A 12,194-nucleotide genomic window follows, 5' to 3' on the forward strand; every position below is an offset into this window, starting at 1 on the left:
TATACATACACTAAGTTGACTGTGCCTTTAAACAGCTTGGAAAATTCCAGAAAATTATGTCATGGCTTTAGAAGCTTCTGATAGGCTAATTGACATCATTTGGGTCAATTGGAGGTGTCCCTGTGGATGTATTTCAAGCTCAGTGCCTCTTTGCTTGGCATCATGGGGAAATCAAAAGAAATCAGCCAAGAAATCAGGGATAAAAAATTGGAGACCTCCACAAGTCTGGTTCATCCTTGGGAGCAATTTCCAAACGCCTGAAGGTACCACGTTTATCTGTACAAACAATAGTACGCAAGTATAAACACCATGGGACCACGCAGCCGTCATACCGCTCAGGAAGGAGAAGCATTCTGTCTCCTAGAGATTAACGTACTTTGATGCGAAAAGTGCGACTCAATCCCAGAACAACAGCAAAGGACCTTGTGAAGATGCTGGAGGAAACAGGTACAAAAGTATCTATATCCACAGTAAAACGTGTCCTATATAGACATAACCTGAAAGGCCGCTCAGCAAGGAAGAAGCCACTGCTCCAAAACCGCCATAAAAAAGCCAGACTACGGTTTGCAACTGCACATGGGGACAAAGATCATACTTTTTGGAGAAATGTCCTCTGGTCTGATGAAACAAAAATAGACCTGTTTGGCCATAATGAACATCGTTATGTTTGGAAGAAAATGGGGGATGCTTGCAAGCCGAAGAACACCATCCCAACCGTGAAGCACAGGGGTGGCAGCATCATGTTGTGGGGGTGCATTGCTGCAGGAGGGACTGGTGCACTTTACAAAATAGATGCCATCATGAGGTAGGAAAATTATGTGGATATATTGAAGCAACATCTCAAGTCAGGAAGTTAAAGTTTGGTTGCAAATGGGTCTTCCAAATGGACAATAACCCCAAGCATACTCCCAAAGTTGTGGCAAATTGGCTTAAGGACAACAAAGTCAAGGTATTGGAGTGACCATCACAAAGCCCTGACCTCAATCCTATAGACAATTTGTGGACAGAACTGAAAAAGCATGTGCGAGCAAGGAGGCCTACAAACCTGACTCAGTTACACCAGCTCTGTCAGGAGAAATGGGCCAAAATTCACCCAACTTATTGTGGGAAGCTTGTGGAAGGCTACCCAAAACTTCTGACCCACTGGGAATGTGATGAAAGAAATAAAAGCTGAATAAAATCATTCTCTCTACCATTATTCTGAAATTTCACATTCTTAAAATAAAGTGGTGGAATTTTTACTAGGATTAAATATCAGGAATTGTGAAAAACTGAGTTTAAATATATTTAGCTAAGGTGTATGTAAACTTCCGACTTCAACTGTATACACACAAACACATACACCTTAGTCAAATACATTTAAACTCAGTTTTTCACAATTCCTGACATTTAATCCTAAACGTCTGTCCCTCATTTTAAGGTCAACCCTGTTACGTGAACTGAACTCTTAATTATGGTGAAACTATTCCTTTCCCCCCCCCCAAACATTGAAAATATAATAGTCAAATCATAGCTTAAAAGCAGTTGAGCTGGTGGAAACCTGAGCGCGTTGAGCATAACAAGTGAACCAACATAAAATGTTATCCTTTTTAGATAAAACTATACTAAATATATTCACGTCACCAAATACGTGGTTAAAACACACTGTTTTGCAATGGTCTACAGTAGTCTCAACAGCACCCTCTAGGGTAGCACCATGGTGTAGCTGGAGGTAAGCTATTTTCCATCCTCCTCTGGGTACTTTGACTTCAATACAAAACATCTCAGTCTCATCCTACAGCCCCTTGTCTTGGCTGGCTAAGCTGGGAATAGGTAAAAAGGCACTAAATACTTTTCGGGGGGTGAAATATAAAAATTCGGACAAATGAGCAGTGTAAAATACAAACATTTAGGAATAGTCAGGCAAGGAGCAGGACGTCTCCACTACCAGTGTCAATGCTTTCCTGACATGAGCTGAAGCCATGTCTCATGTGCCCTCATCCACTGGCAGACAATGTTTCCTTTCCAAGCACTGAGTAACCCTGTCAATTTTCTCTCATTACCGTATGTAGAGTCATTCAATCACACAGTGCTAACTAAATAAAATACATTTTTATATTAATACCACATTTCTGGGTAACAATTAAAGAAGAAGTTTACACAAAATTCACAAGTGACTCCATACATTGAGACTAGTTCAGTGGAGTTTGCCCGCACTCCCTGTAGTGTTGTACTGAAACAGCTGCAAAAGCGGTCAGGTGACTCATGACGTTGCTGGATGCAGGCATTAATCTGCTCAGGTGCCAGTGAATTCAAGATTCAGAAATCCGCGAAGTGTGGACAAATGTTGTTTTATTGAAAGCGTCTGGCCCGAATGAGCATCCGGCAATGTCACGAGTCACCTGACCCATTTTTGCAGCTGTTTCAGTATAGCACTAACAGGGAGAGTGAGGGCAAACTCCACTTAACTAGTTTCAATTTTTGCAATCATTTGGGAGTTTCCGGGTTTTGGATAAACCTCTCCTTTAAGTACCTTACTGTAATAGCTTCTCATTAAAATGGTCAAAAAGAAAGCAATACTTTTTCTAAGACTGTCTGGGAGTGGTCTGAGTGAGGAGGGGAAACCTGGAAACTAGCTGTTAAACTAGCTGTTATCTATTAAACTTCACCCATGCAAAATCTGCCGATTAGACGTATAGATTCAGATTGTATTTTCAACCAGCAACTATCATATTTTTTCACACTTTTACAGTGTTAGTTTCATCAGCTGTTGTACAATATGACACAGTAAAAACAAACATTTTGAGTGCATTGGGCCTTTAAGTAAAACCGTTAAAGTGAGAATCCTTAATTGGTAAAACTGCAGCATCCATTTGGGATATTACAACAACAAAGAATTACTGCAAACAACTAACATTGTTTGTTTTCCTCAGACATTGCACAGGCGATAGAACAGCAGAATATGTACTGCAAAAAATATATTCTTTCATCAACAAGAATTGCAAAGGCGCTGGGGGGGCCAAACAGTGGCAGTGTTTCCGCAAATGCGGATTAGATCTTTACATCTCATTAAGGTATTTAAGTCATTTCTTCAATCACAAATTATTAGTTGAAATTACTGGACATCTCACAGACCCTCTGGCAATTTCATTGTAAAAGAGTAAATTCACCACTTTTTAACCTCCATTATCTCCAGCACCACACCATAAAAGGCACGTTTATACTTTCCGTAGTTAAATAGATTAAAAGAAAAAGGTCCTTTGAAAGTGCCAGCTGATGTCATCAAAAAACACAGTCACTTTCAAAACCTGCAATGAGTTTCCGCATTACTGCAAATCTCGTTGTCTGTGACAATCACTGTTGTTTTAAAAAAAAAATGTTGATTTGGTCAGGTGGCACTTTCTTAGGACCTTTTTACCTTTTTAAGTACCGAATGGAGAAACGATCGTTTTCGCATATGTTGACACTGATATTGTGCTGGAGATACTGGATATGAGGTGGAAAAAGTTGTGGATGTGTACCAACATTTTTACACCATTGGGACAAATCCAGGCGATGTTAAAAGTGTACCTGCACTATTTAGTCCACCGACTGCATATATTAGCCCTGCGATTGAAGTACAGCATCTTTGTCGAGTCTTAAAAGCGGGCAGGTGAGGACGGCGCTCTGGCATGAGGTGGAAATCCTTCGCTTCATCAACAAGATCCCTGTTGGAAGGAACACACACCTCAAAAGGTTGGTAATGTATGACAGTAATATTACATGATAGCTACTTGGCCTCCAAAAGTAGCAGATATATACACATTTATCCAAACTTAGATTAACTATTTCGCAATAACCATTTTAGATACACATGCCAGATATACAGTTGCGGCCAAATATATTGGCACCCTTGCACTAATCTTCAATATTTCACAATTTCTTCTAAAAACTGTCTCCACACCTAGTTATTGGGTGTTCAAAAGATAACAATTTAGTATATGGTTGCCCAGCCTTTAGCCAAGATAACTGCCGACAAATGCTTCTTGCAGCCAATAATGATGTGGGCCCCATTACTGGCGATAATGGGGCCCACATCGTTGGTTGTGTTGGTGGGCTGTGAGACCTGGGTGCCAGACCAGAGCGCTGTACTGGAGAAGGTCTAGAGCCTTCGGTAATGTCAGAGATGTGCAAGTCCAATTTTAGTTTGGCTTGGAATGTCACGCCAAGCGCTTTGGAGCGGGACACCACCTGAGGTGCATGTCCGGAGATGGAAACAAGCAAAAGGAAGAGGGGTCATGCTGTGGCAGTAAATACAGTAGGCCTATGCTATGCTTATTGGAAAAATGACTTAAAAGACATACGATGACCTCTCTGCTTTTGAGTATCCTTTTTGCTTTTGGTATATGTTCTGTCGCATGCAGTGGGCTTCTCAGGTTTAGAATCAGGGGTTCAGTCTAGTGAGCTGTGTGTCGAGCGTGAATTGTTGCAGAAAGTAAAATTTTAAACAGGCTAGAGTCTACTTTCATTTAATTACATTTTTTTGTATCGGGTGTATTTACAGACGGCCTGTATGAGTCCGGAAAAATACATCAGTTAAATTTGTATTTTTACTCCGCCTATAAATTGCACATGACACACTCGTCTACGGTTTGCAGTTGGTACTAACATCTCTATTTACTTTACAACATTGGAAGTCACTTTTACCGGAGCTTTACTGGACTTTCTAACTTTCAGAAAGGCTAGCCTGCCTTGTTTTTAGCCAAATGGCTAATGGCAATTATCAAATGGCTACCAACAGCCAACCATTGAATCTCCACTGCAGCCGCTGTGAAATGTTACCTGAACTAAAGGACGAGGTGGAAAACCGAATTCACCTGGGGCAGGGATTTGTCTGTAAAAAGTGCCTTGTGTGACCGGATGGTGGATGACATCGGGGAGCTAAAGCAAAAGGAGAGCCTCGTCACCAAGTTCACCGATGTTGCTACAGCCCACCAAGTTCAGCGACGTTGCCACAGCACGTCTTGGTGCTAAATCTCTCTATCGGCCATAATAGAGACGAGCTGGGAGATACCGACCTGTTCCACTCCTTGGTGCTTTCCTGGAGCGAAAATCCATGACATTCTAGTGATGCTTCCCACAATCAAGCAGCAGGTACCTAAGGATGACTCTCTGGTAATACATGTGGGTTCGATTGACATTAAACAGTGTACCTCCGAAAACCTGAAACAAGACTTCATGGACCTGATAGGAGCCACAAAGTATGCAGGCAAGCAGATTCTTATCTCTGGTCCGCTACCCTCAATAGGCTGTGGGTCTAACCGCTTTAGCGGGTCTCCTCCAAATCCACAACTGGTGGAAAACACTGTGCCACGGTGAAAGTGGCATTCATTGACAATTTCGAACGGTTTTGGAAGAGGGAGGCGGAATACACTCAAACGGCCGCGGGGGAACACAGAGCCTCCCTACGAACATAGCACAGTAGCTAACCGAGTGACTGACAGCCCAAGCCCCCAGGTAATTCCCATTATTACCACTCAGTCCTGTGTATGTTCAGCGAGAAATTCTCCGTTCAAGAAGTACTAAAATCAGTACTCTAAAAAAAAAATATATATATATACAGTGGGGCAAAAAAGTATTTAGTCAGCCACCGATTGTGCAAGTTCTCCCACTTAAAAAGATGAGAGGCCTGTAATTTTCATCATAGGTACACTTCAACTATGACAGACAAAATGAGGGGAAAAAAGACACCTGTCCACAACTTCAAACAGTCACACTCCAAACTCCACTATGGCCAAGACCAAAGAGCTGTCAAAGGACACCAGAAACAAAATTGTAGACCTGCACCAGGCTGGGAAGACTGAATCTGCAATAGGTAAGCAGCTTGGTTTGAAGAAATCAACTGTGGGAGCAATTATTAGGAAATGGAAGACATACAAGACCACTGATAATCTCCCTCGATCTGGGGCTCCACGCAAGATCTCACCCCGTGGGGTCAAAATGATCACAAGAACGGTGAGCAAAAATCCCATAACCACACGGGGGGACCTAGTGAATGACCTGCAGAGAGCTGGGACCAAAGTAACAAAGCCTAGGTGCGAAGGTAAGCAGATGTCGCCAGTGACCACCATCATCAAACTAAAGTGGAAACGCTCAGGACCACCAAGAAAAGGAACACCAAGATTTGATGTTGGCATGCTGAGGGAACAAACTGCCAAGAAAACCTTCACAATGCAAGTTCGCAACAAGTATCAAGCCCTTTCAAACAACACATAAGAAGACGAGGAGGAGACAGCAGGGAATGTAGATAGGAAGTGGGAGAAAGTAGAAAGAAAACCATAGGACACAGAAGGCAATGGATCACCCTAGAAACATGGTGAATGATTGAGGAAAGAAGGGACCTGAAAAAAAAACAGATGCCAAATCACAAAGGCTGAAATAGAAATTGAAGGAGCAGTACAGAAAAACCAACACACAAGTCAAAAGGCTAGTAAGAAGAGACAAAATGGCCTACCTGGAGTAGCTGGCAAGTGCAGCTGAAAAATCAGCAGCACGCTCCCGAGTGGCCCAGCTGTCTAAGGCACTGCATCTCAGTGCAAGAAGCATCACTGCAGACCCTGGTTTGAACCCGGGCTGTATCACAACCGGCTGTGATCGGGAGTCCCGTAGAGCGGCGCACAATTGTCCCAGTGTCGTCCAGGTTAGGTAATTATTGTAAATAAGAATGTATTTTTGAACTGACTTGCCTAGTTAAATAAAGGTTAAATAAAAATGAAAAAATGAAAAAACAGCAAGGGACAGTATTCAAAATCACTAACTTAATTTGTGGCAAATACTCAAATCAAAGACAAGCAAGGCAATCTCCTAACTACCGAAAATTAACAGGAAGAAAGGATGGACAGAACATTTCAGAGAGATTCTCAGAGAACACCCTGTGGATCCAATGAACATGTCTGAAGCTGCTCCAGACACTGACCCACCAAGCAAAGTAGAAACAATCACTACCATCAAGTCACTAGAGAATGGGAAAAATCCAGGTCCTGATAACCTCAACGCAGAGCTGTTCAAAATCGATCCAGTATTGCCTGCAAACATCCTTCTTCCACTCTTCACTGACATCTGGATGAAGGGAAATATACCTTCAGATTGGGCCAAGAGGGGTCATCATACAGGTACCTAAGGGCCCACTTTCTGACTGCAACAACTGGAGGGGCATCACATGTATATCTGTTCCCAGCAAGATATTTTGCAAGATTATCATACAACAGATATCTTCAGCTGTAAACAAAGTACTTAGGAACGAATAAATGGATTTAAGGGGAGGAAGGAGCTGTACAGACCAGATAGTCACCCTCCGGAACATCATCGAGCAATGTAAACTGGCAACAAAAACTCTACATCAACTTTATTGACTGCCAGAAGACTTTTGACAGCATCCACCACGAAAGCCTATGGAAGATCTTAAGAATTCATGGAATTCCCACACATGTTATCATAAAACAGTTCTATAGCAACTTTTCATGCACTGTGGGAACGAGCAACATGAGCTTTGCTGTGAAGTCCGAAGTTTGTCAAGGTTGTGTGATGTCAGCCGTACTCTTCAACCTGGCAATAGACTGGGTCATGCAGCAGACAACAGAAGACCAAGTAAGAGTGACTACAGTGATTCAAAGTCAGTTAAGAACAAATTCTTATTTACAATGACGGCCTACCCCGGCCAAACCTGGACGACGCTGGGCCAATTGTGCGCTACCCTATGGGACTCCCAATCACGGCCGGATGTGATGTAGCCTGGATTCAAACCAGGGACTACAGTGACGCCTTTTGCGCTGAGGTGCAGTGCCTTAGACCGCTGCGCCACTCAGGAGCCCCTGGCTCTTTTATCCCACACACCAACATCTAAAAGACAACTGACGGACTCCAATTATGTTGGCGAGAAAGTCGGCCTGGTTACCAACTGCAGCAACACAAAGGTCATGCTCATCAACATACAGTGATAGCAATACAAGGTTATAACATTTACAGAAATTTGTAATGTGATAGTGTTGTGTTGAGACTGATCATGTTGATGTATTGTTCCCATGCCACCCTTGTAAATGAGACCGTGGTCTGATCATGTTGATGTATTGTTCCCATGCCACCCTTGTAAATGAGACCCTGGTCTGATCATGTTGATGTATTGTTCCCATGAGACCGTGGTCTGATCATGTTGATGTATTGTTCCCATGCCACCCTTGTCAATGAGACCGTGGTCTCAATGGTTTCCCCTGGTTAAATCGTTTTTATTCTGGTTGGAACGGAGAGTGCTCTCCTGTGCATTTACAAGGTTCAACAGTGGCATAGCTGGCAAGAATGCAGGTAGGTCTGACAAGTTTAGTGGTGGTAATTTTCATCTGTGGTAACAGATGAAAAAACCTGTAATTATATGATTGGCAATGGAAGAATGGTTGTCTGGATCGAGCCTGTCAACTTTGATGGAGATGGTCTTTCTACTGCTGGTCAGAGACCTCATTTGATGGTACCATGTGGCTGGGTTCTCCCTCTTGTTATTCTGGATTTTGTTGTGGTAGAATGTTCATCTTGCTGCCTTGATCTCTCTATGGGCTTTGTTCCTCAGAGTGCGCCATGAAGGCCAGTCTTTTTCACGGAAGGCTTTCAGTCTTTTTAATCAGCTCTTTGATTCTAGGTGAAATCGACTCATCCTGTGCATGCATCCTAACCACCCGTTTTGGGAAGAAAGTTGCAATGGCATGATTCAGGGTGTTATAGAAGTTCTCAGTTTTTTCCTGTGCTCTCTACACATTTGTTACTTCATTTATGGAGGGAAAGCTACTGGCCACATGCTCTGATGCTGGACTCTTTCATTGGTTGAATAACTGTTTTCCTGGTTTGGTGTGGGAGGCAGAGTGAGACTTGGGTGTGACAACTACAATATTAGGATCACTGAGACCCAAAAGGTGACATTGTTGTAGGGCTACTATAAAAGTCCTCTAGATTGTGATTGACAAAGTCAAGGATGGCATTCTGTTTAGTTGTAATGTTAACACGTTGTTCTAATCCATTCCCTGGGTATAGTCCAGACACATCAACATGGTTACAATCCCCCATGATAAGGATCCCAGCATCAATGTACCTTCCCCTGATAGTATCAATGCTGTCGGTTAGATGTTGGGTAAGTTAATCCTCTGAATTGGATTGTGGGGGGGATAATCCACACATAATCCACACATTTGGGTCAAACCATGTCTCTGACAGTAGCAATTTCAGTCCTCTCTGCCAGCAGAAAGAATCCAAATTAATCCAAATTGTCAACCAGTGTCCGTGCTTTGCATACTATGACCTTATGAGTACTATTACAGTGTTTCCCATATATATATATTTTGTCATTTAGGAGAGCGACTTACAGTAGTGCATTTTTTTTGTATTTGTATTTATGGATCCCCATTAGCTGCTGCCAAAGCAGCAGCTACTCTTCCTGGGGTCCAGCAAAATTAAGGCAGTTTATACAATTTTAAAAACATTACAATACATTCACAGATTTCACAACACACTGTGTGCCCTCAGGCCCCTACTCCACCACATATCGACAGTACTAAATCCATGTGTATGTGTCTGTGCCTATGTTTGTGTTGCTTCCCAGTCCCCGCTGTTCCATAAGGTGTTTTTTAAATCTAATATTACTGCTTGAGTCAATTACTTGATGTGGAATAGAGTTCCATGTAGTCATGGCTCTATGTAGTACTGTCTGCCTCCCATAGTCTGTTCTGGACTTGGGGACTGTGAAGAGACCTCGTCGCATGTCTTGTGGGGTATGCACGGGTGTCCGAGCTGTGTGCCAGTAGTTTAAATGCTCGGTGCATTCAACTCTTATAAATACAAGTAGTGATGAAGTAAATCTCTCCTCCACTTTGAGCCAGGATAGATTGACATGTATATTATTAATATTAGCTCTCTGTGTACATCCAAGGGCCAGCCATGCTGCCCTGTTCTGAGCCAATTGCAATTTTCCTAAGTCCTTTTTTGTGGCACCTGACCACACAACTGAACAGAAGTCAAGGTGCAACAGAACTAGGGCCTGTAGGACCTGCCTTGTTGATAGTGTTGTTAAGAAGGCAGAGCATCACTTTATTATAGACAGACTTCTCCCCATTTTAGCTACTACTGCAGCAATATGTTTTGACCATGACAGTTTACAATCTAGGGTTACTCCAAGCAGTTTAGTCACCTCAACTTGCTCAATTTCCACATTATTCATTACGAGATATAGTTGAGGTTTAGGGTTTAGTGAGTGTTTTGTTCCAAATACAATGCTTTTAGTTTAAGAAATATTCAGGGCTAACTTATTCCTTGCCACCCACTCTGAAACTAACTGCAGCTCTTTGTTGAGTGTTGCAGTCATTTCAGTCGCTGTACTAGCTGACGTGTATAGTGTTGAGTCATCTGCATACATAGAAACTCTGGCTTTACTCAGTCAGTGGCATGTCGTTAGTAAAAACTGAAAAAAGCAAGGGGCCTAAACAGCTACCCTGGGGAATTATTGATTCTAACTGGATTATATTTGAGAGGCTTCCATTAAAGAACTCCCTCTGTGTTCTGTTAGACAAGTAACTCGTTATCCACATTATAGCATTATACTAGTTCCCATCCTGACAGACACCTCGTTAAGTTTGCTGATGACACTGCCTTGATCAGCCTGTTGCATGATGATGAGGAACATCATGGCCCGGTCCTAGATAACTTTGTAGAGTGGTGTGAGGAATCATACTTGGTCCTCAACACCAACAAGATCAAAGAGATGTGCATTGACTTCAGGAAGTGTACAACACCTACCTCTGCAACATCTATCAGAGGTAAGAACATAGAAATTGTAGAGGAATACAAATACCTGGGTGTCCTCTTGAACAATAAGCTTCAGTGGAGTAAATGTACAGACCTGATCTACAAAAAGACCCAACAGAGACTGTACTTTCTCAAAAAGCTGGGATCTTTTAATGTAGACTGTACTATACTGACTCTGTTTTACAAATCTTTTATTGAGAATATTTTAACTTTTTGTATTGTTTGTTGGTTTGGCAATGCCAGTGTCAGCCAGAGAAATATGTTGAGAAGGATTATCACCACAGCAAGCAAGGTACTTGGAGTCAACTAGACAGGCTGGATGAGATCGTTAAGGTCAGGGCCCTCCGCAAGGCTCACAAAATAATTTTAGACCCAAGCCACCCCCTGTACCTGGACTTTGAACTACTCCCCTCTTGGCGCAGGTATAGGGCACCCCTCAGCAGGAAAAACACAACTAGACAATCATTTGAGCCAGGTGTGTTATCCCTCCTAAATAGCCCGGGCTAATGTTCCTATCGACTCAGTAAGGCCAGCAGGCTAGTCGTTAAAAAAAATAATGTTTTATTGGTATGTAACTGTTATGAAAGTTGTATTGCCAATTTTGTTTTGTATTTAAACGTGTACATGACACTGCAACAAAATTTCCCCATGGGGACAATAAAGTCTGTAAGTAAGCAGGGGATGTAAAGCCATAACAAGTTTTTCGAGCAGCAGACTATGATCAATAATGTCAAAAGCTGCACTGAACTCTAACAAGACAGCCCCCACAATCATTTTATCATCAATTTCTCACAGCCAATCATCAGTATTTTGTGTAAGTGCTGTGCTTGTTGAGTGTCCTTCCCTATAAGCATCCTGACATTCTGTTGTCAATTTGTTTACTGTGAAATAGCATTGTTTCTGGTCAAAACATTTTTTCCAGACGTTTACTAAGGGTTGGTAACAGGCTGATTGGTCAGCTATTTGAGCCAGTAAAGGGGGCTTTACTATTCTTGGGTAGCGGAATGACTTTAGCTTCCCTCCAGGCCTGAGGGCACACGCTCTCTAGTAGGCTTAAATTGAAAATGTAGCAAATAGCATTGCAATATCGTCTGCTATTATCTTCAGTAATTTTCCATCCAGATTGTCAGACCCCGGTGGCTTGTCATTGTTGATAGACAACAATAATTTTTTCACCTCTTCCACACTAACTTTACGGAATTCAAAAGTACAAATCTTTCATAATTTGGTCAGATATACTTGGATGTATAGTGTCAGTGTTTGTTGCTGGCATGTCATCCCTAAGTTTGCGTATCTTGCCAATGAAAAAGTAATTAAAGTAGTTTGCAATATCAGTGGGCTTTGTGATGAATCTGAATTCAATGAATGAAGGAGCCAAGTTGTCTTTTTCCCCAAAA

At 42.2% G+C, this 12,194-nt stretch overlaps 1 protein-coding gene across 1 annotated transcript in view; it reads right to left on the reverse strand.

The window, feature by feature from the left end:
• klhl18 (kelch-like family member 18) overlaps nt 1–12,194 on the reverse strand; it is a 64,145-nt gene that overhangs the window by 11,681 nt on the left and 40,270 nt on the right. The window contains exon 6 of the mRNA XM_071362566.1: nt 3,550–3,686. Within this exon, the coding sequence (XP_071218667.1) occupies nt 3,550–3,686 (137 nt within the window). The remainder of the gene's footprint in view (nt 1–3,549; nt 3,687–12,194) is intronic.

The sequence above is a fragment of the Salvelinus alpinus genome, chromosome 23 (genome assembly GCF_045679555.1).
Source record: "Salvelinus alpinus chromosome 23, SLU_Salpinus.1, whole genome shotgun sequence".
NCBI classification, from domain to species: Eukaryota; Metazoa; Chordata; class Actinopteri; order Salmoniformes; family Salmonidae; genus Salvelinus; species Salvelinus alpinus.